Below are 20,707 nucleotides of genomic sequence, written 5' to 3' on the forward strand. Positions count from 1 at the left end.
TGAAATGGGTCACCCTAGCTATTACTTAGACTGAATTTTTGTCAATTTTGTTTGTCAAAGTAAATGAGTATGGTATTGATCAAAACGGTAATATAATAAAATGAAAGAACAATAATAGATATTCCAACATCTAAGTCTTAGTTTGGGTATCAATTAATATGATATTTATTTATTTGATGGTAAGTCAAGCGATCAGATCTTTCATCCAATCGGTGAGTGACATGTTGTATTGAAATTTAAATTAGAACTCAAATATGGGGATCTTTAATATTATTAAAAATAAAAATACGGTACGAAAACATAAAGATACTTTCCAATTAATAATTCAAAGTTAGATTGGGATTTTATTTTCATGATTTATGGAGGAATGAATGGCAATAGGGGTGGGACTTTTGATGCTATAAAGAGCAAGAGAATTGTCGTCCATGGCATGCCAAAGGGGACCGACCCCAAATCTCTCTCATTTTGATTTTTATGACAGAATCCAAAATCAATCACTGTTTGACATTTGTGCTCTTTTTCTCCCCCTCCCCCTCTCTCTCTCTCACTCTCTCTGTGTCAAAAGTCTTAAAGAAGTGCGTGAATCTTTGGTCTTTTCAAATGATGAATGAAAGATGATTCACTTGGCGTGCTGCAAGTCTTTGTTTGCCTTTGAACATAATTGGGTGCTTACAATAAGTTCTATCATAGATTCCTGTTTGTTACTACAATGTGGATCATTATTTAACCTTGACCGAATAAAATTCTCATATATTTATTTGATCCTTTTTTTCAATAAAAGTAAATGTATCGCCCAACATATTATTTAATTATTGAATGAATGCCGTGATATTTCAAATGCATAAAAAAATAAAAAATAAAAATTCCCTTGAGGTTGAAGATGTAATCACATATATATTGAGTTTTGAAAATCCCAATATTTAGGGGTTACTATGTGTGAAATAATAATTTTTTTTAAAGAAGGCCTAACCTTCATACAAGTCTCCTACAAATTATGCAAATGCTAATGTCTTGCAAGTTATCTACAAGACATTAGCATATTAAGAGGATGTGTGAATTATAAGTACAAACACAGCGTTGTAGGGTTTAGTATTCATTATTAAACTTGATTTTTTTTTTTCTTTATCTAATTTTCTTTTGGAGGATTAATCAAATCCTTATTTAAGTCTTCCTCAACAGAAAAGGATTTTGCCACATCATAGAGGTCAGGGTGCTGTGAAACCCTTATGAGTCATGATGGCATCTAACATGCTCTGTCCCACTTATCAAAAGCAAAGTGGAAAAAGAATCATTAATTTACTTTAATTAGTATTATAATAGGGTCTCTATGCTTTTCTCATCTTTTTTGTAAATCAAATTTACAGGCCAAGGGTTGATTGGTAATTGGAATAGTTTAAATGTTCATGCGAGATAGGAAATTACTCTTAATTAACTTATTCTTTTGCTGAATTTTAGGAGGGGTAAAAGCTAAGGTTAAAGAGCAAAAAATTCTAAAGAGATAAATAGTTGAATATTGTAAGGGCACTTTTGGGATTGCATTTGAAATGCTAAAAAATTATTTTCAAAAATCAACAATTATTTTAGTGTTTGGTAAATTTTTTTATAAGTTCCTTCTGGGAAAAACCATTTTATCCTACAACAAATTTTGAAAAATAGGGAAGAAGTAGGCTTTCGAAATTTGATTTTAAGAATAACTTTTATACTTAATACAATTCCACATATATCTTCACATATATTATTAAAATTCCAAATTATCCTTATTAATTATGAAATAAAATCATTAACTTTAACGAGATTGTTATTATTTCTAACTAGATTGAGATAACAAAAAAAAAAAATTAATAATATAAAATATTCATTTTAATTATCAATTATTATATATACACAATAAAAAGTATTTTATATAGATTTTTATTAATGCTTAAATAATTTTTATTCAACATTATGTGTAATTCACAGATTTACATTATTACAACAACTTAACACTAAAATTTACTAAATACATACCACTGCTTTTAAAACTCACAGTATTTTTAAAAATAAATTTTACCAAACATCTAATTGATTCCTTTCATAATTAATTATTTATACAACATAATTCACTGTAGTTATTTTAAAAGCTACTGGCTCTAAGAGAAGATGATAAACTAGGATGTGATAAGCTATTTGTGACTAATACTCCGAAATTGTCGAAAATATGATGAACAACTTCCAACTCAAAATATGAGGCCTTAAATGACGGTTTATGCCTAAATACGCAACATTTATGTGTCAATAACAAAGAGTTGTATAAATCAGATTCAAAGTAACATATTATAAGTCAAAATTTAAATTGGTAAAAATCTAGACCATATACAAATAGTACGCTCCAAAACTCTAAAGATGAACATAAATGATATCATAAATTTTCTCGTCACTTAAATTTAATACTATTTGCAATTCTGGCCCGGCGAGCCCTCGGCAAAAAACTAAAAGATATATATATATATATATATATATATATATGTATGTATGTATGTATGTTTCTAGCCCCGGCCGATTTTTGTTGCTATCACTTCACTTGGGAAAGGCAACATAAATAAAACAAATATGAAATGGACAAGCAGGTTTCTTAGTCTACTGCATGTTATACAATACGTGCAGTTTCAGGTTAATGCAAGCACGATGGGGAATGATAGCTATTAATTTAAGCATTTACATACAAACAAAAAGCCCCAAAAACTTGCTAGACAAAATCAAGTAGAATAAATGGATGATGACTTGCCCATGCACAAAATGAAGTCACCATTGAAGGCTGGTTCTGAGCTTCAAATCAAAGTTGCCAATCGATCGGGTTCATTCCCATTTGCTCCAAAATCTGGTTTGTTCGTGAAAAATGCCTGTTAACAACAAGCAATTAATTAAGCATTATCAAACGTCATTGAGTTTCTGCTGTTGACACATAATTGCGATCATCAGTAAGTATTCAGGAAAGTATCTTAAATTGACACTAGTTATTGACTACAATAAATATCTACTAAAACTTGCATCAAATAATATCCAATGTAACAATATAAAAGTTTAATCCCAAGTTTTAACCAATGGAAACAGTAACTAAACTCCTCAATTTCAATAAATTAATCACTAACATTGTTCTCCAATATCTAGAGTTAGTAGAAAAATAGTACCAATTTTAAGCAAAAAAGTTTTTCTTGTAAAAAAACAGTTATCGTTGCAATGTAAGTTGTGTGTTGTTATCAAGTACTACTAAGAAAATTTACTTCTACAATTAGTTTGCAATAAGATTGGATTGATGATCAGTTCTTTCAGCAACTAAAAGCAGATTCCCCTAATTTTTAAGTAGATTGGTAAACAGAGTTTATAACTTTGGGACACATGATTCTTCCAAAATGATATCTACCCAAGTACTTTATACTCAACAAATCCTCTCCAACCCCAAACGTAATTAAACCACTCCCACGTGCCCAAAACTCTTCAGCTCTCTTTCAATTGCTTCGAGTTTTAATTTGAAACAATCCCTAAAACAAATACATTTGCAAATGTCTTCGGTGCCACATCAACAAAATTTAATCAAACAAAGTTATCTAATGCCATTGTGTCACTATCCAAGAGCATAAGCATATACAGGTTGAAAAGATTGGCATATTTGTGCCAGTGTATCTTTATGTGCATAAAAATTGTAGAGCAGTTACAATATTCCTCATGAAATAAAACTAACCTGCAGCCAAAGAAGCCTCTATTTGCAGACAAACCAGAAGGATGTGCTGCTTTAAGAATGTGATGCTTTGTCACATTGATCAACCTGTTCAGGATACCCCCTTTAAGCTCAACAACCAAATCATTTAATTTTTCAGAAGCAAAAGCTTAAATTGTTTCTCAACTTGATCAAGGATAATCAAATTAATCAATAGTTATTGAATAATCATGGATAAAATTTATTCATCTCTCCCAAGGTTTAGCCTAATAAACTTAGAACTCTCTATTGTGGCACTAGTCAGAGACCCCCTGCAAGAAAGGCTTGTAATAAATAAACTTTATGAAACACCAAGAGAGGTTCTAACAAATTTTAGAGAAGCTCAGTGGTAATCTTCAAGATCACAGGGGAGATTTCTTAAAATTTTCAGAACCAAAGAGTCATATTTATTTAAACATCAGGAACCAGCAATATGATTTTTACATTAAATAGTTGAATAAACCCTAAGTTATTCCTGAATTGCGTACAGAGACAAGAAACAGAATGACGCAAATGATTTTGTGGTTATACACAGTTCCTTTCCACCAAAGTATTTCATAATGTGTTAAGCCTAAAGATGGAAATACCTGGATTTTTCTTGAGCTGAGTTTCCCCAAAGGAGAAAAACAACTCCTTCCTTCTTATCTGAAATTGCTTTGATAACGGCATCAGTAAATTGTTCCCATCCTTTCTTTGCGTGAGAATTAGCTTGATGCCTCCTAACTGAACAAACAAATAAAAGGAAGTTATGTAAGTTCTAGAACCAATAGTAAAATAAAAAGGTAAAAAAGGATGAATAGAGTAATTTGTTTCCTTACTTTTATTAAACAAAGTTTTGCGTTTTATTTTACAATACAGATGAACCCAAAAAGGCAGAAATAAAGAATAAAACCTTTCATGTACAAAAATAACTGAAAGGACTCTCCCATATGTGAATAAAAAAGATGGATATGTCCAAAAAAATGCAACAGAAACCCATGAAAATGCATAGATCAGAATTCTGTCAGACAAAAGACAGAGAGGATAAACAACCACTAAGAGCAAAGAGAGAACAAGAAAGAACTGACAACCAAACCACATCAAGAGGAACAAAAATTAAGAGAGAACAAAACCAATTAGAATGGATGAAAAAGTGAATATGTTCTCTAAACTAATTAGAAATTGAATCTACAAAGAAGTGAAAAGGCACTCTATCAAAATAAATCAATGTTCTTTGCAGTGCAATCCTCAAAAGACCCTACTATTTGTTTTTGCAAATAACTCAAAAACCGGCCACTACAATGATTGTCATGAAACAGAAGCTTTAATGGCTCAACGAAAGTGGCAAAATCTTCTACGAGCATAGATGTACCCGACAAGGATTTCACCCATGCTAGCATGGCTAAGAATATGGTTTTATAAATACTCTTAAAGAAACAAAAAGAAAAGTAAATTGTAGAACTTTGTCAAACCCTTAATTATTTTTTTTTTTAATTGGAAATGTTAATTCTCCCAAACAAAAAAAAAAGTCCCGAAAGTTAATACTAGCAGGGGAGGATCATATATGAAGGAAAAAAATTATTTCATTCTTTCCAGAAGTCGCTACTGGTTGCTTTATGTTTAAATTAATATTATGTTGAGCAGCACTTCAACAGTATGAAGACCATTCTAGAATTAAAACCTCTATTGTTTTTTTGGTATTGAAACTAATGGAAAAATGATTAACGAGTAAAAGCTTTTGGGATCCAATTGTATGTATAATAATTGTTTTGGTCAGCCCCAAAACATTATGAAAACTTGGAAGGGATGGGCATCAGGAGATGATCTTTTTGGGTGGAGTTTAATGGAAGGACTTACTCAAACCTACAAAAATAACATTAGAGGCGGCAACACTCCAATGCTTAAGCTAGTGGAAGGTGTAAAGAAGGCTGGATTTCTAAAAACCATCAACACCAAGGTTGAAGATAAGTTTTTTTGTGTAGGGTTTTACCTCACCTTATATATAGGAAGTGCCCCTAAGGACAACCTTGTGTCTTTTTGGACACTTGACAGGCCATATGTGGCTATCGCCTAATCTTATTGTCATTTGAATTTATTACTCTTGTTTGAGTTAGACACATGACAAGTTTAGAGGTCAGCATCCCTTTTTGGCCATGTGACTGTCTTGCAGGAGGGTGTCTTTCTCTTGTTAACTCTTTTTTAATAGACCAAAGGGATAAGAAAGCGCATAAATTTGTTGGTGTTGTCACTGGCGTGCAAATCCTTGACCTAGGGAGCTCCAGCTCCGCATCAAGGTCACGTCCAACCTCTTTTTAGTAGAATAGTCCTTTGATTTTGAGATTTTGAGTTTCAACCCTCAGCTTCGAAATAGGAGAATGATGGAATGAGTTATAGATAGAAAGAGAGTGGGACTGGTCAAAAGGGAACTTTCCTAGTTCGAAGGTGTGCGTGCGATTATCTAGTCATCTGAGCTCTCGTAAAACGTACACATGTATCAATCACCCACTCCCCCGATATGATTTACCCATGTTTGGGATGTGTATCCTTCATGGTTTTTTAACAGTTAGGATGATATTTGGCGAGTTCATGGGATGGTCCCATCCCAGGCGAATTGTCATAAATCTAGTGGAGGCTCTATCTTAATCATGGTGGTCCTTTTGAGGACATGTGACAATTTTAGAGTAATATGAGAGATATTTTCTAATTTTCCTAGGTTATAGGGTAGCTGATGAACTTTGTAGAAGTGGATGGAAAAAATAAAAGAAAAGAATAAATTGGAAGAAAGAAGGTAGTAGAGATTGATTTGAGAGTGGAGAAGAGGATTTGTAAGAACATAGTTGGTAAAAGTGAAAGAAGAAAATAAATTTTAAAAGAAAGAAGAATAGGAGATGTTGGGAAAACAAAAAATTTAAATCACGTCAACCATGATGCCACCCACTTGGAAACTATCAACAAGGCCCCTTCAATGTTGGTTTTACACCATTTTCGCTACAAAAATAATTATTTTAATTATAATTATTGTTATTAATTTTGAAGCTCCCCGTTCAAAGAATGTCACCAGGGGATAGCCCCAAGAGGGAATGCCCTAAAGAGAAGATCTATCAAACTCAACAAAGATGATCCCGGAAGGAAGATCAATACACGTCACTTCTGCAAGAGGTAAATTTAATCTCCATCACATTTTTTTGCTAAAGAAGACTAGGGGATTTTGTTGGAGGGAAAATTTTGAAGGACAACATTTGTCCATGAGGTTCCTGAAAATGTAATTTTTGCAAAATTAAAACAACTGACGGAAACTCTAGAAATCTCGGATCGACTTTATTTAAAAAAAAAAATCAAGAGGAAAGACTGAAATTTAATTACCTCATTTGTAATTTCAAAAACAACTTCGTGAAGTAGGAAGAAAATAACAAAAGCAAAATGTTACGAATACTGTTCAGAAAATAGACCACTACACGGACAACTTCTAGTTTCTACGAGATTTGGGATCCTTAAAGCACCCCAATTGTGATGCTTTTAATCAATCCACACTTAGAAATCTTATAGAAATTCATAAGATTTGAAATCACCAATTTTGTTTTAAAATGAGAGAGATAATGAAAATAGAACATGAATGCTAGTTGATGATCATTGATTCCACCAAGTAAAGCCATCACTATCTTTTCAATAATAATACCAAACATTCATGAGCTACACCCACCCACTAAGTCATTCTTTATTAGATGTGATCTTATCACTCCAATAATTTATTTAATTAAATTAATTTTGAATAAATAAATAGTCTAATTACTTAATTTTGTCTTTAACAAATTAAGCCTATTTTGATAAAATCAAATGACTAATTGTGGGTTTATTTTGTGACATGATTTTATGTTTTTTCCTAATCTATATTAGGTCCAATAAACACACAAAATTGGTCTAGAAGTCCATAATCATTTATGAATAGAAACATGTCTAATATGATCATTTTACATGCTTAATCTTAACCTAATGTTTGATTAGGGATTTATGAAATTTATTTCATTCCTTAAACCATTTATGGATCATTAAAATTTCTATCTTAAATCATATTTAAAATGCATATTCATTCTTTAATGAATTATAACACAAATAACAATTTTCCTAAAATTAAGAAATTTAACTTCTCATTTTTTAGTAACTCATTTTTCATTTTTATTAGGTGTGTGACCTTTTAAGTTCTTTATTATAAGGTAATAGAACTATTTTAATAATAACTCTTTATTCATTACAAAATAAGCTCATAATTAGCCATTTGATTTGATCAAAATATTTTTAATTTGTTAAAGATAATTTAATAATTTAACTATTTATTTATTTAAAATTAATTTGATTAAATAAATTATTGGAGTGATAAGATCACATCCAATAAAGAATGGCTTAGTGGATGGGTCTAGCTCATAATAATGTTTGTTGCCATTATTGAGAAGATAGTGATGACTTGGTGGAATGAATGATCATGAACTAGCTTTAATGTTTATTCATTATCTTTCTCATTTTAAAACAAAAACTTTTGGTAATTGCAAATCTTATGAATTCTTATAAGATTTCTAAGTGTGGACTGATTAGGGGTATCACAATTGAGATACTTTAAGGATTTCAAATCACACAAAAATATAAGATGTTTGTGCAATGGTCTATTTCTTGAATAGTGTTCGTAACTTTCTATTTTTGGTCTATTTCTCCTACCTCACGAAGTTGTTTCTGAAACTACCAGTAATTAAACTTTAGTCTTTCCTCTTGATTCTTGTTTTTGAATGAAACCGATCTCAAATTTCTGGAATTTTTGCCATTCGTTTCAATTTTACTGTGCAAAAATTGTGTTTTTAGGTAGGGCAAGCAATAAGGACATGACGCATATTAAACTACAATGGACCTGAAAAGGAAATTCAAAGCTAAGGGTAGAGTAGTAACATCTCCAAAAGTGAACACTACCCACCCAATAACCTAAGAAATGAAAAAGTCTCTCATAATGCTCCAAAATTGCCAAGCCTATTGAGTCTATCCCAACAACTCTCCAAATATCATCCAAACGATCCTAAAACCATAAAAGGGGATCACAGAAGAAAATAAATAGTAACAACACCAACAAATTCATGTGCTCTCTTATCCCATTGGCCTATTCAAAAAGAGCTAATAATGGAAATACACCCATTGTCCTACAAGGACAGTCACATGGCCAAAACGACTCTCCTCTAAGCATGTCATGTGTTTAACTCAAACTAGAGTGGTAAATTCACACTAAAGATTATGTGATTGTCCCTGCTCGAGAACGGGAACAACCACATATGACTTGCAAGTGTCGACAAAGACACAAGAACGTCCTCAGGGGCACTCCTTAAATATAAAGTAAGGTAAAACCTTAAAGGTAAGATCTCTCTAAACACAAAAAATGTATCTTCAACCTTGGTTTGATAGTTTTTAGAAACCTAGTATTCTTCACACTCTCCACTAACTGCAGCAACAGAGTGCCGTTGCCAGTCATCACCTCTAATGCTACTTTTCCTCTTGCAGGTTTGAGTGCGTCCTTCCCCTTAAACTCCACCCATAAACCAGAAAGATCATCTCGTGATGGCCATTTTTTGCAACTTGTCATAATGCTTTAGGACTAACCAAAATCGAACCAAAACAATAAGTTAATAATAGACGTTACCTGTAAGCACAGTGTTGAGCAGCAAAACACCCTACAAGATAGATTAGTCAAGCAACATTCAGTCGAGAAACAAAAAACACCATAGAACAGTATTTTATTATAATAACAAAAAAAAAATAGTTTCTTTCAACAACTCACTAAATACAAAAGAAAAGAAAGAAGTGAAAGCCCATTCCATATACATTAGTTTATATTCAGCTAAGAATTTAACTATATGAAAAACCAATTTCACAAGTAAGCTGAATCGTACAAGAATCGTTACATTCAGAAACAAAATAAATTTGAAAGGTAAAACCATCCTTTTTCTTTTTCCCGCACTGTACACTTCCACACTTCATGGACAACCAAAAAGAAACCAAGATCTGTCTCCCTTTGACCAAAGATGACTGCTATTCTGAAATGATATCTATCAACAGCTCATTTAATCAAGAAGAAAAATTTTCGATATCTCCTTACATAAACTAGACACTAGATTTATGTAAGTACGAGTTGATTCAACTACTAATCAAGTTGAACTTCAATTCCTCCAATCATCCATCCTTCAATAAAAATGGGTAATCTAAATTGTACATCTATGACAAGTTGACAACATTTATGCCAATTTGACAGTATTTTAATACAAAATTAGCCGACAATCCGAGTTCTACACAAAAATGCAAATACCATATTGCATATGATCTAAACAAGATTCACATTTCACCCATCATGTATAGCCACACAGCGCAATCTGAAAATTAATTTAAGGAAAGTAGATAAAAGGGTTGAGAGGAATGAGTAGATAACAATTCAAAAGTTTATATGAGTATCAATTTACCTGAACAGCCCACTTCTCTAGGTTTCCATGAGATGGAAGTCGACAGCCAACATCTTGATGAATTTCCTTGAATATATTTGCCAAACTTGAAGGGATCTTCACTCCTTCTGGCACAGAAAATGAAAGACCCATTGCTTGACCAGGTCCATGATAAGGGTCCTACAAAAAGAATGTACCCAAAGATGATAGTGTGCATGCCATTGGCCCAAAAACAAGCTTATCGGAAGGATCAGACCCCTACTATGCAAGTATGCAAGCCAACAAAAGGCTAAGATAAAATAGAAAATGTAAAGCAACTTGCTGATGTTACTAGCCGGGCACATTCAGTTTCTCAAAACATGAACAATGATGGAATCCAAGTTAAATAACAACATTCAAGCAGTTCCATTCATTTGATTTTCTCAAGTTACCATTGATTCCAAAATTAGTTTTCTTTACTAAACCATTGTTCTTTCAACATTCATCTACAAGAAAGCATCAAGAATCTGTCTACCCTTATCAAAATGTTCCTGGTGTTTTGAGATTGTTTTCTCTGAACCTCCTTCAGCCTTAAAGACAACATTCTTTGGCAATCTAGACTAGAAAGACTTATAGGCCTTTAATCTCCACAATGACTCATAGTCATTTGAAATAAAAAATATATATATTAACAATAATCCTGCTACAGAACTCCTCAAAACCATCATTTATTAGGAATATTTCAATGTTTAATAAGTATGCTCATCGGTTGATACATCAGTATTACTTACCCAAAAAGAATGGATGCAGCTAATTCAGCTAAGAAGTTCAACAATAGAATTTTCTTTACCTTTGTAAATGGTGAGTATCCACTAAAATTCTCACAGGTGTAATTCCCCTTAGTTAAACTCCAAAAGGTTTTCCACCCAATTGCCTTGCTCGAATTCCATCCTATATAAAAATTTCTCATTCTACAAACTCAATTCAATCCATTATCCACATTATTTATAAATATCATATTAGTTACTGCTCCAAGCACTGTTCACCATCTTATTCACGTCTATAGCCCCTCTCTCATCTCATTTACTTTAATTTCCCAACCCTAACTATCAAATTCAAGGGTACTCCAATCTGAAAGTAACTCTGCCCATCATTCATTTTCTTGCTATGTATAAAAGAGACAAAATCTTATGATGGTAAAGCAAGCAAATGAGTTCGACCAAAAGATTCATATAAAGATTAGTTGTTTCAACATCTATACGGAAACCAAGTCACCCAAGAAGGGAGGAAGGAAAAACAATCAAATTACAAATACTTGATATAGAATCATGCTTCTTTTTCAGAAGCAAATAACAAGAACGAAAAGGAAAGGTAATTTGCACGTACCTGTCCAATTATGACAGCCTTGACTCTGTCAAAAGGGGTAGTGTTAAGAGCATTAAATATCAAGTGCTGCGGCGGAAAAATGTCGACACCACTATCCTTTATCTCTTTTTCAACAAATTCACACAATCTTTTAGCATAAGGCTTTTGCAGTTCTCCATGAAGCACCTCCAACCACGTCTCCTCCGCCAACAGCTCCTCCAATTTCACATATCCCGAACCTTCTTCTACAAAACAAAAAAAAAAAAAAAATCAACAAATCACATTCTCCATTTCTCTCAACCCCAGAAATGAAAATGAGGAAGCCAATGTTGAAGGCACCAGTTCGAGCCCCACGCGGGCTTTTTCCCAATTCCATAAATGTAGAATGTGGATTTATTTCTCTCGGTTAGTGGGAGCAGATTTCTGAACTATACTCGGTAGACCTCTGGGGCGGGTTGCACTACAATACGTATGTATCTATATTCCCATTAAATCTCAGATTGCAATATAATATATTCTGGATTGGAACACTTCAAGCAAAACCAAAATGAGAGGGGGGAAAAAGGAAGCAAAACTAACCCTTAGCTTTGGACACTTTTTGGGAGCAGGCTTTGAGATTTCGTTTGGATTTCGCGACATATCTGTTGAATTCGATGCGGGATTGTTGCTCGGCGGTGAGGGAGGTGGTGATGGCGGAGCTACTCCCCGATGATTTGGAGCTCAAAGGAAGTTTTCGGGAAACGACTTGAAGCAAGGGTTTAGAATTAGGGGTATTATCAGAGGCGCAGCAGTGGGGACTGGAGAGTTTGAAGCGCTTGGCAGCGGGTTGAAAGAGATCCATTATCGTTTTTGAAGAACCCATTTTCCAAATTTGGCTGCAATTCTCTGCTCTCGCTCTCTCCACTCTCACAGAAATAAAAAATGGGGGGTCTCCGGGTTTTGATTGTTTTCTTTTGGTGTCAACTTCGAGGTTTCTTTTCGCGCGCTTTACGTTTTGGACTGGACTTGGGACATAGAGCACGAATCAGGCCTGCTTCTCTTGGGCCAGACTCTCCATCTACAATTGAGAGTGAGATCTGACAAAGACTCAAAAGTACTTTCCCTTTTTTTAAAAATAAATGGAGAGAAGTTTCTATGGTTTAATTAAAGTACATATAGGTTTTTTTTTTAAAAAAAAAAATTCATATAAAAATAATTTAAAACTGAAAAAAAGACAAAAATAAACTGATGCGAAAAATCCTATTTAAAAGGGTAAATTTTTCCTTACACCAAATAAAATCGACATATTTCATAATAGAAAGTTGATCAGTTATATTTTCATTGGACTTACATATAAAAAGTTCATACAATTTCATATTTGCCAATCAAAGTATTACTGGTTAACAAAAAGCAAAAAAAGATTATCAACCTCATCAAATAGTCCTATTGGTCTTTATGCGAAGAATTCTGAAGAGTTGACACCAGAATACATAATAGATTAGAAACCAAGGAAAGGATTCAGTGCATGCTTTTTTAGCATCATAGATTTTTGTACAGATGAAGCTTCAGCTCGAAATTCAGCTAAATTTGGTTAGAAAGCTACTCCCTGCAGGCCAGGAGATGAAGGGCAGTTGGAATTATTATTATCTGGTGCTCATCAACATCAGGCGATATAAACATTTTGAGGTTCCAAAAATGGGGACATTCTTGCAGCACCAAGTATGTGATGACGACTGTGTACGAGGGAAGAACAGCCCCCTACCAGCATCTCAGACATTTACAGTAGAAGAATTTTCATACTTACAGACCAGTTATATCAACCTCAAGAATTTCTATCAGCACCTTGGTTCCTGCTTCAGTTGGATCCCAGTTGGCGAGCTAAGCATCATCGACTGGAGAGAGGCACATGAGAGCAATAAAGGTAAACAAGCGATTCCAAGCACTTATGATATGCCAAAACTTAAAACTTATATCAGTGCATTTATTGGGTCCTCAATTCATCGTTGTTTTAGGCATGCGACTACCGGCAGATAATTAAATATTCAGGTTTCCTAAATCAAACTAAATTCTAAAAGAACGACCAAAATGGGTTATGGAGTAACTATTTATACTCATATGCTCAGAGTAAAACGAAAAAAAAAAAATCCAATGAAATTTTGACAAAAAGGACATCCATAACACTGTAATTATATATAATAATTAACTCCAGAGTGCTAATTAGGTGGATTGAACCTCTCATCAGCCATATAGTATACACATAGAAGTAGATAACAAGAGGCTTACCTGACTTGCATTAGGCAGTATACTACTTGTAAGATCCTCATTGATGGATTCAGGCAAAGGTGGCATCTGACTCATTATGCCAGGCGTACATCTCATGCTGCAAATACCAGAAAACCAGTTTCAATGCAAAAAATGGGCAACACTGATTCAATCAAAAACAGCGAAAACCAACAGCATAAACAATAAACTGGACATTCTAAACATGTATTACTTACTCATTCAGAATGGCAGAAACATTGCTCCTCGTGCGACAAAAGAGTTCAATGTTATCCTGTAACTGTTCCTAAAATAATTAACAACTGTTGTTGCGGAAAATAAATAAATAAAAACAATAGAGAGAGAAACAGAAACTTAGTATTGCATGAATAAATACATGTGATTTATGCTGGGAAAGAGAAAGGAAAAAATGGAAAACGAAAACAAACCAAGGATTTATACAAAGGAGTGTAATTTGAATCCCACCAGGAAAATATTTAGATTATCAAAGCATCAAAATATCCTTTTTAAGATACTGGCTACAGTCAGCTACACAATGGGGGATAGCCTCCCAATCACATAAACTACCTTCCACTACCACAACCTAGCAGTTCTCATCATTAAAATTAGAACCACTTCATCAACTCTCGCTATGAAAGTGCCCTCATTCCCTGTTGAAGCAGTTAGATCTGCTTTCCTTGACCACATACAGTTTGCAAGAACTAGACCAGATTCAATATAAATGAAGATGATTCGTTTCAATAACCGATCAGTTGAAATAGCAGTATAGTGCAGTCAACATAATTTTAGCTCACAATTATGAATGAGCCAATGAGATAAAACTATCAATTATAATGCCCAACATTGTTTGGAACAAAGTATTAGCAGATTGTCTGCTGAAGAATCAAAATGAACAACAGAAAGAGGCATTCACCTTAAATGTAGAAAGGTTGGCCCTGATTTGACTAAAAGCTAGAGCATTCTGTTCCAAGAGATGCCTGGTTGTGCCACTTATTCCCAGGACTACAAAAATAAACAAGTGCATATAAAGATAAAAATGTAGGATGGTTCCTTAATCCAACTACAAAAGCTGAAAATAGATCATCTAACACACTTTGAATTAAAATAAGCGCCCCCTTCCCCCCCCCCCCAAAAAAAAAGGAAAATAAGGTACATTTTAAAGGAAAGAAAAAATATATTCTGAAAATGCTAGATTGCAAGAAAATAGATCTCTGATTAACCCACTGCAATACCATGGAATCATGTTATTTTACATCTACAATGCATTTTTAGGCAAGATATTGCAATTTAGATTAAATATAAACCAATTCCTCCAAAGCATCAAAAAACTTTGTTTCTATTCAAACCTATTCCAACGCCAAGATAGTTCTGAAAGGGTGGAAACTCCAAGGTTTCTGAGAATGATTCCATTTCATCTGAAACCCAGACCATTTACTACACGTGATGTTGAATAATTAATCATGAGTGAAACCTTAAGGATTTACAAGAATGATCTTCTAAAAAGTTAATCCCAACAAATCAAATTTTAAGGTTAAAATGAAGAAGAGAACATGAACTCAAAAATTGTATATATAGCATTGATAACTGCACGTATATTTGCTTTAAATGATCAAACTGAATCTTAATTAAGGACCAATGTTCAGTATGAAATGGTCTTCCGATCAACATAAGTAGAAGACAACATATCCTTAGAGATTAGTTAATTGCACTGAATATCAATACATTCAAATCCACGCAGCTGAAACTACTGTGGGACAAAAGGGAAACAAATTCTTGATGAAGATAGCTCTCTGAAGCCTTACACTTTATTCACCAAAAAACTCTTCTATATTATGACTCATGACCTTCATCAGTTTTATTTTGGTTCTCAACAAAAATAGTGCTAATTAGAAAAATAAATAAAATCAGCAGGAACGAAGTTGCAGAAAGGGAAACAAATGAAGTAATAAATTTATACATGTTATCTACACTACAAAAGCACCACTAGTTCCTAGTTTGATATATTTAGTCCTGATCACCAAAGTCTTTGGAAAATGAAAGACGAGAAATATACACATATCAATGTATTTATAGAATTAATAGAGAGCAACAACTGGGAGATAAACAAGTGTCTAAGTTCAGATTATATAAAGACTAACCTTCAAAAGAAATAGGTACATTCCGATACATGTGCTGCATCGTGACAGGATAGGCAGTATTATTCTGCTGCATAACCAATGGTATGTTTGTCTTTAAGTTCAGCTCCACCAGCTTATCCTGAAGAAGCATGATCTTTAGAACAGTGGATCTTCAACCAACATTAAATCCTAGAGACATTAATTGATAACATAAATCAAGACAAGAATCCACACAGGTGTTGCTAGATATCTTATCACTGTCCAAAGCTTAGAATATAAAGGGGCAATTCTGTTTCCCGTTAATAGCAATTGTTAAAATACAAATGTACAGGAGTAACACACTTTTAGTAGGAAAAAGAGGTACAAGTTTCATCTGAAAAATAAAATACAGCTACTGTCAAGTAGTTCATTGAGGGGTAAAGGGAATAAAATATTAGGCCAAGGGAGGGGTAGGAAGCTAATATGTGGAATTAGCGACCGGAGAAATGCAAATGTGCGATTCTGTGAAGATATTTCATCCTCAAGTACCAAATGAAGAAATGCGTAATGAGCAAGGTATATGTACTATACTATTAAAAATGGAGAAGTATTTGTAATAACAGACATAGTGATATTTGGATAAGATCTATCCTAGAAACCAATACCTTAACAAACATATAAAAATACTCGCATGGAACAGCAGAGCACAAAATACTGCAAACTAGGGAGAGGTTGCCAACATGGTGATCCCTGACATCTGATGCAATTTAGAGGCTACAGATGTCACAGTCATGAACTTGGAAAGGAGTGAAAACAGGGGAATGATTACTGAGTTCATGGAATCCCAAATATTATCATATCAGTGTGTTGAAGGGCCTCTAGCTATTGTCCCTCTGGAAGCGACCCTACCTGCGGCATTCATACAGGCTGGATAGTCAAGGTAAAAGTTGCTCATCAGAAGATTCAACTATCGAGCCAGAAGGTTCTTCATGCTCAAGCAACCTCCAATGTGAGAACTACGTAAGCTAAGTGCTTTTATACTGCTAGGCAGCTATTCTTTATGTGATTCAACATTAAGTAACTCCTCCAACAGGCTATAAGTAAGGATCCACTATACCAATTTGGCACAAAAAGTCACTAAAGCTACCATGTGAGAACTCTTGCTTTATGTGAGGTGAGATTCCAGATGCTTAGGTGTAAGCAGCATTCTGTTATTATCATCCTAGAGAAAAATTCACAGTAATCCTCTTCTCCACTTTCTTACTATGCCCAGTCATCTTCCTATTCACCATTATTCAGTTTCCACCTAACAGCTTGCTCCGTTTTGTCACTTTTGTTTATAACCTTCATTACAAATGTTAGCGGGGGAAAAGAGTTCATTGCATCATATAGTTCAGTAAATTTTCAATCCATAAGCAGCAGTTCTAACACTTACAAATTTTACTACTCGTTATCATTGACAAATTAAAAAATACAGCCAAAAGGGAAACTTTTACTTCCCTTTCAACTCCATTCTCTAATTGTTAACTAGAAGAAAAAATTTTATCTCAAGCTGCAGCTGCAAGTTTGAGATTCTGGAATAATAATCCTGCTATACATAAGAACTGAAGGTCAAGCCTTCTCGGGCAAAGGACTCATTGGAAATGCAAATTTAAATTTTGGGTCATGTGGTTGCTAATGTAATAGCAGAATCAGTTTCATAAAGAGGTCTTGTGTTTAGAACCCTCTCCTCACAGTTACAACATTACTAAGTTCTCTATATGCTTGTTTTTATAAAATGAGTTATGTTTGATCCACTTGCCTTCCACATAAGGGGGAATGATAGAGCCTAGAGGCTAAGCTTCCTAATAAACTAATAAGTTTAATAAAGAAACACAGAATTATGGTTTGTGATTTGCTTCTAATATAGGTTGCAGAAGCGAGAGTTGAGTATTTGTTGGGGAAAAATAATCTAGTTTGGGGCATATGAAAATAGGGTTAGTTTATGTGATCTTACTACAGCAGCTCTACAGTCAGCAGCCCTCCCAGCGGATGCTTAATATTAAGGGTCGAAGCAGCTGAGTTAATACATCCACCAATTAACTGACTTGCATGTGTTTTAATATTAGATTAAATTTTGTATAGAGAACCGCGACCCTAGAGTATGGAAAAAGTTTTAGGTGCTTTATTGATATTAACCTACTTAGATTCTTAGAGAGCCCATGAAGAAGCTGTAATGCATAGGAGCGGTTTCTGATATTCTAATGAGTAATTCCTAGGATATCTAATCTTCTCATTTCTTTCCACTTGCTATCATGAAATTTCTCACTCTCAAATTGTGTCAATTAACGGGTACTATAATTCTTTCCTTCAACTTGCTTTTTAACCCAGAAATACAAACATCATCAGTTGTCAAAACGGAAGAAAAAAAACAAAACAGAGTGTTTCTATGTCACATTCATTATGACTTCATACTAGCATAATTGTAGTTATTAATCGAGTCTTTTTCAGGATCTCGAACTAAAGCAACTTATGAATAACTTAATAACATCATGAAAATTAGACATATCAAATATCACACAAGTTCATAAACAACATACCTTCCTGTTGTTCACCTTCTTCCCCAAATAGTGCTCTTCGGCTTTCCTTCGTTTTCTCTGTGAAAGGTTCTTATTAGCTATTTTCACATTTAAAACACATCCAGCTTAAATTTTGATTGCCACAACAAGAGATCATCATTTGGTGATTTAACCATAGAAGAACATATCAGCAACCTGATATGACAATAGCATAAATTGACTGCTTTGTTTCGATTGGCTAAATAATATGCAAAACACAAAGAAGATAGTCTAGAACTTAAAAAAGTTAAGAAAGAGTAATGTGAGGGAATCTAAAAATTAAATTGATTCCAATTTAAAAATTTTGAACTTAAAATAAAATAAATTCAAGCCACTGTCCGAAGTCCAATTAAACTGATCGGGAGGATAGCTAAGCTAACTACATTCGATTGGCCATCATAGATGTTTTATACTTAAATCCTTATTTTGATTCCGTACATGAGGCAAACAACGAAAATACGCATCAGACAATTCAAAATTTTCCAAATTATAATCGAAACATAAACGACATTATTATTAACAGTAAAAAGGAGTTGAAGAAATATAGCTTACAGTCATCCACCTACACCTCATTGCAACATCACGTACGGTTTTGTCCTGCAAGGTGGACGCTATCCTTATGTACTTCATAATGTTTGGTTCATCAGCATAGCTATGGAGATGTGGGAAAAAAAAAACTACAGTAAATTACCTCCAAAATAAAATTACAAAAAAGAAGAAGAAAGAAATCCGTAAATAACATAAATTTGAATAAATAGCACCTACTTGAGAAGGCCTTGCTCCAATTTATACTGCTCCTGAACAGTCCACTCAACAGCCAGTCCGGCATCGTGTTTCAGCCCTGGAATCGAAACCGAAAGCGAAGTAGAAGAAGAATTCGCAGCAGCTTGGACGAATCCAGGAGCGGAAGCAAGAGAAGAATTGCCAATTAAGCTTGAATTTCCTGGAAACACCATATTCGTATTCAAATTCATGCCAGCCGTAGACGAAGCACAAGGATTCATCATCATCATCATCACCTCCGACGAGCTGTTTACGGCACCTGACTGAAACGATATTACGTTTCGCCGATTTAAACTATCTTCTTCGGCCATCAAGTTAGATTCAGATTCGCCTTTTTAAAATCAAAGAGAGTAAATTTTCAAGAAAATTAAAAAAAAAATTCACCTATTTTTCGACTCCATTCAAAATGAGACATAAAAAGGCACCACAGAGAAAAAGAAGATCTTTTTTTTTCTTTTTTCTTCTTCCTTTTATCTTGGCAACAACTTTCCGGCGGAGGGCCTAATTGGCTGTCTCTTCCGTTCGGTGCCTTCTTTTTTTTTTTTTTTTTTTGGTTTCTCTCACTAAAATAAACACTAAACTACTGCTTCCGCTTCCGCTTCCGCCAATCCTATTTTACTGCTTTTGTTGTGGGGTTTGGTTCTTGTTTTATTTGTAAAAGGACAGGAGATAGAGTGACAGTCTGATTGGTATCTCGAGAGACAGAGGGTGGGGGGTGTCAAGAGTTAAAAAGATTTTATACCAATAAGAGGAAAGAATTTCAGGTGAGATAAAATTGAAAAGACTGAGAGTGTTTTTTTTTTAAAATAGTATTTAATATAATAATGGACATTTATTTGGCAGATCTTGGAATTCAGCAGCAGTGCGAATCTCCATAAGCATTTGATGCCAATTATTGTGGACTCTCCCCACCTTTCCTTTTTCACGCACTTCTTTTTTTATTCATTTTTATCGTTTGTATTCCTAATTTGGGTAAATGATTGGAGTAATGTGAGGGTGGGAGTCTAACTGGTTATCAGTTGGATGATAAAATAGTGTAATTAGCTAATAAAATAGAATAATAAATAATTTTATATTAATATAATAAATTAGTAACACATAATATTAAGATTCAAGTTAGGGTTTAAATATTAAGATTTCTAGTATTATTTAAATGAAAATAATTAAATAATTTTTAAAGTAAAATGTAGAGAGCTATTCAGTTTGCAGGTGAGAGAATTTTTATTATGTGAATGCTCGTCTAGTTTTTATACTTGAATTTAAAAGTTCGGTTTTTTTTTATATTTTAAAATATAACTCAAGACATCCCTATTGTTAAATATATTGTGTTCCTAGCTTGACTTCTTTTTTTTTACATTAATACCATTGCAACAATATTCTCAAGGATCAAAATATGCTTTAATATTGTCTCGTTAAAAATTTAGGCGAGTAAATTTTAATGTGATAAATTTT

The 20,707-nt window shown here is 33.7% G+C and overlaps 2 protein-coding genes across 12 annotated transcripts; both read right to left on the reverse strand.

The window, feature by feature from the left end:
* Positions 1 to 2,555: 2,555 nt before the first annotated feature.
* LOC102619856 (uracil-DNA glycosylase, mitochondrial) lies at positions 2,556 to 12,696 on the reverse strand. 4 transcript variants are annotated; one of them, XR_003064428.2, is made up of 7 exons: positions 12,100 to 12,671; positions 11,542 to 11,765; positions 10,198 to 10,356; positions 9,384 to 9,414; positions 4,321 to 4,456; positions 3,719 to 3,818; positions 2,556 to 2,879 (listed from the first exon to the last, which is right to left on the reverse strand). XR_003064428.2 is itself a non-coding variant. In XM_006470844.4 (7 exons), the coding sequence occupies exons 1-7, from the start codon at positions 12,380 to 12,382 to the stop codon at positions 2,813 to 2,815; spliced, it is 984 nt and encodes a 327-aa protein (XP_006470907.2). In that variant the 5' UTR covers positions 12,383 to 12,652; the 3' UTR covers positions 2,556 to 2,812. The 4 variants fall into 4 exon arrangements, 2 of the variants coding, with proteins under 2 accessions (XP_006470907.2, XP_024951943.2); XM_006470844.4 differs by having other exon boundaries at positions 3,719 to 3,802; positions 12,100 to 12,652; XM_025096175.2 differs by lacking the exon at positions 9,384 to 9,414 and having other exon boundaries at positions 12,100 to 12,696.
* Positions 12,697 to 12,846: 150 nt separating this feature from the next.
* Positions 12,847 to 20,043, reverse strand: LOC102620128 (uncharacterized). Of its 8 annotated transcripts, none has more exons than XM_052431940.1 (10): positions 19,640 to 20,037; positions 19,415 to 19,518; positions 19,238 to 19,312; positions 19,025 to 19,124; positions 18,455 to 18,511; positions 15,918 to 16,035; positions 14,693 to 14,781; positions 13,998 to 14,059; positions 13,783 to 13,879; positions 12,847 to 13,391 (listed from the first exon to the last, which is right to left on the reverse strand). In XM_052431940.1, the coding sequence occupies exons 2-10, from the start codon at positions 19,486 to 19,488 to the stop codon at positions 13,335 to 13,337; spliced, it is 729 nt and encodes a 242-aa protein (XP_052287900.1). In that variant the 5' UTR covers positions 19,489 to 19,518; positions 19,640 to 20,037; the 3' UTR covers positions 12,847 to 13,334. The 8 variants fall into 8 exon arrangements, with proteins under 8 accessions (XP_052287900.1, XP_052287898.1, XP_052287896.1 ...); XM_052431938.1 differs by having other exon boundaries at positions 19,415 to 19,553; XM_052431936.1 differs by having other exon boundaries at positions 13,998 to 14,053; positions 19,238 to 19,553; positions 19,640 to 20,043.
* Positions 20,044 to 20,707: the final 664 nt, after the last annotated feature.

Source organism: Citrus sinensis, chromosome 8 (assembly GCF_022201045.2).
Source record: "Citrus sinensis cultivar Valencia sweet orange chromosome 8, DVS_A1.0, whole genome shotgun sequence".
NCBI lineage: Eukaryota > Viridiplantae > Streptophyta > Magnoliopsida > Sapindales > Rutaceae > Citrus > Citrus sinensis.